Here is a 344-nt window from a genome sequence, read left to right as displayed (position 1 = left end):
GTTCATTATTGAATATGTTCCTCTCTCGTTAGTATAAAAGCATTTCTCTCTCACCTCGTTGCAGGAGAATCAAGCACCAGCAAGACAGAAGAGGAAGTCCGTAGTGCAGAGAATCCAGCATTTAATGGAAAGGACTGACCAAGTACAAGAAAATATTAACCACCTAATTAAGAGCTATTCCTAGTAACAGCTAGAACTTAGCTTTGTGATGATATGCTCCACGAACAAGTAGGCATTGGTGGTTCATTTTTTTTGCCGAGTTTGATGCTGTATTCTAGTGTGTGGCAGAGCTGAGATGGCTATGGCATTTACAAATGTCGTGCAATTTGTTTTCTTTTTTTTTT

General features: G+C 39.0%; 1 protein-coding gene across 4 annotated transcripts in view; it reads left to right on the top strand.

The window, feature by feature from the left end:
• Positions 1-338, top strand: part of LOC119590699 (BAG family molecular chaperone regulator 1-like) — a 14524-nt gene extending 14186 nt beyond the window's left edge. For all 4 annotated transcript variants that reach the window (XM_037939385.1, XM_037939383.1, XM_037939384.1 and 1 more), the window contains one exon: positions 65-338. In XM_037939385.1, the coding sequence (XP_037795313.1) occupies positions 65-184 (120 nt within the window). In that variant the 3' untranslated portion in view covers positions 185-338. The remainder of the gene's footprint in view (positions 1-64) is intronic.
• Positions 339-344: the final 6 nt, after the last annotated feature.

This window comes from Penaeus monodon, chromosome 27 (genome assembly GCF_015228065.2).
Source record: "Penaeus monodon isolate SGIC_2016 chromosome 27, NSTDA_Pmon_1, whole genome shotgun sequence".
In the NCBI taxonomy this organism is placed as follows: Eukaryota; Metazoa; Arthropoda; class Malacostraca; order Decapoda; family Penaeidae; genus Penaeus; species Penaeus monodon.
This window is presented reverse-complemented; position numbering and strand designations above follow the sequence as displayed.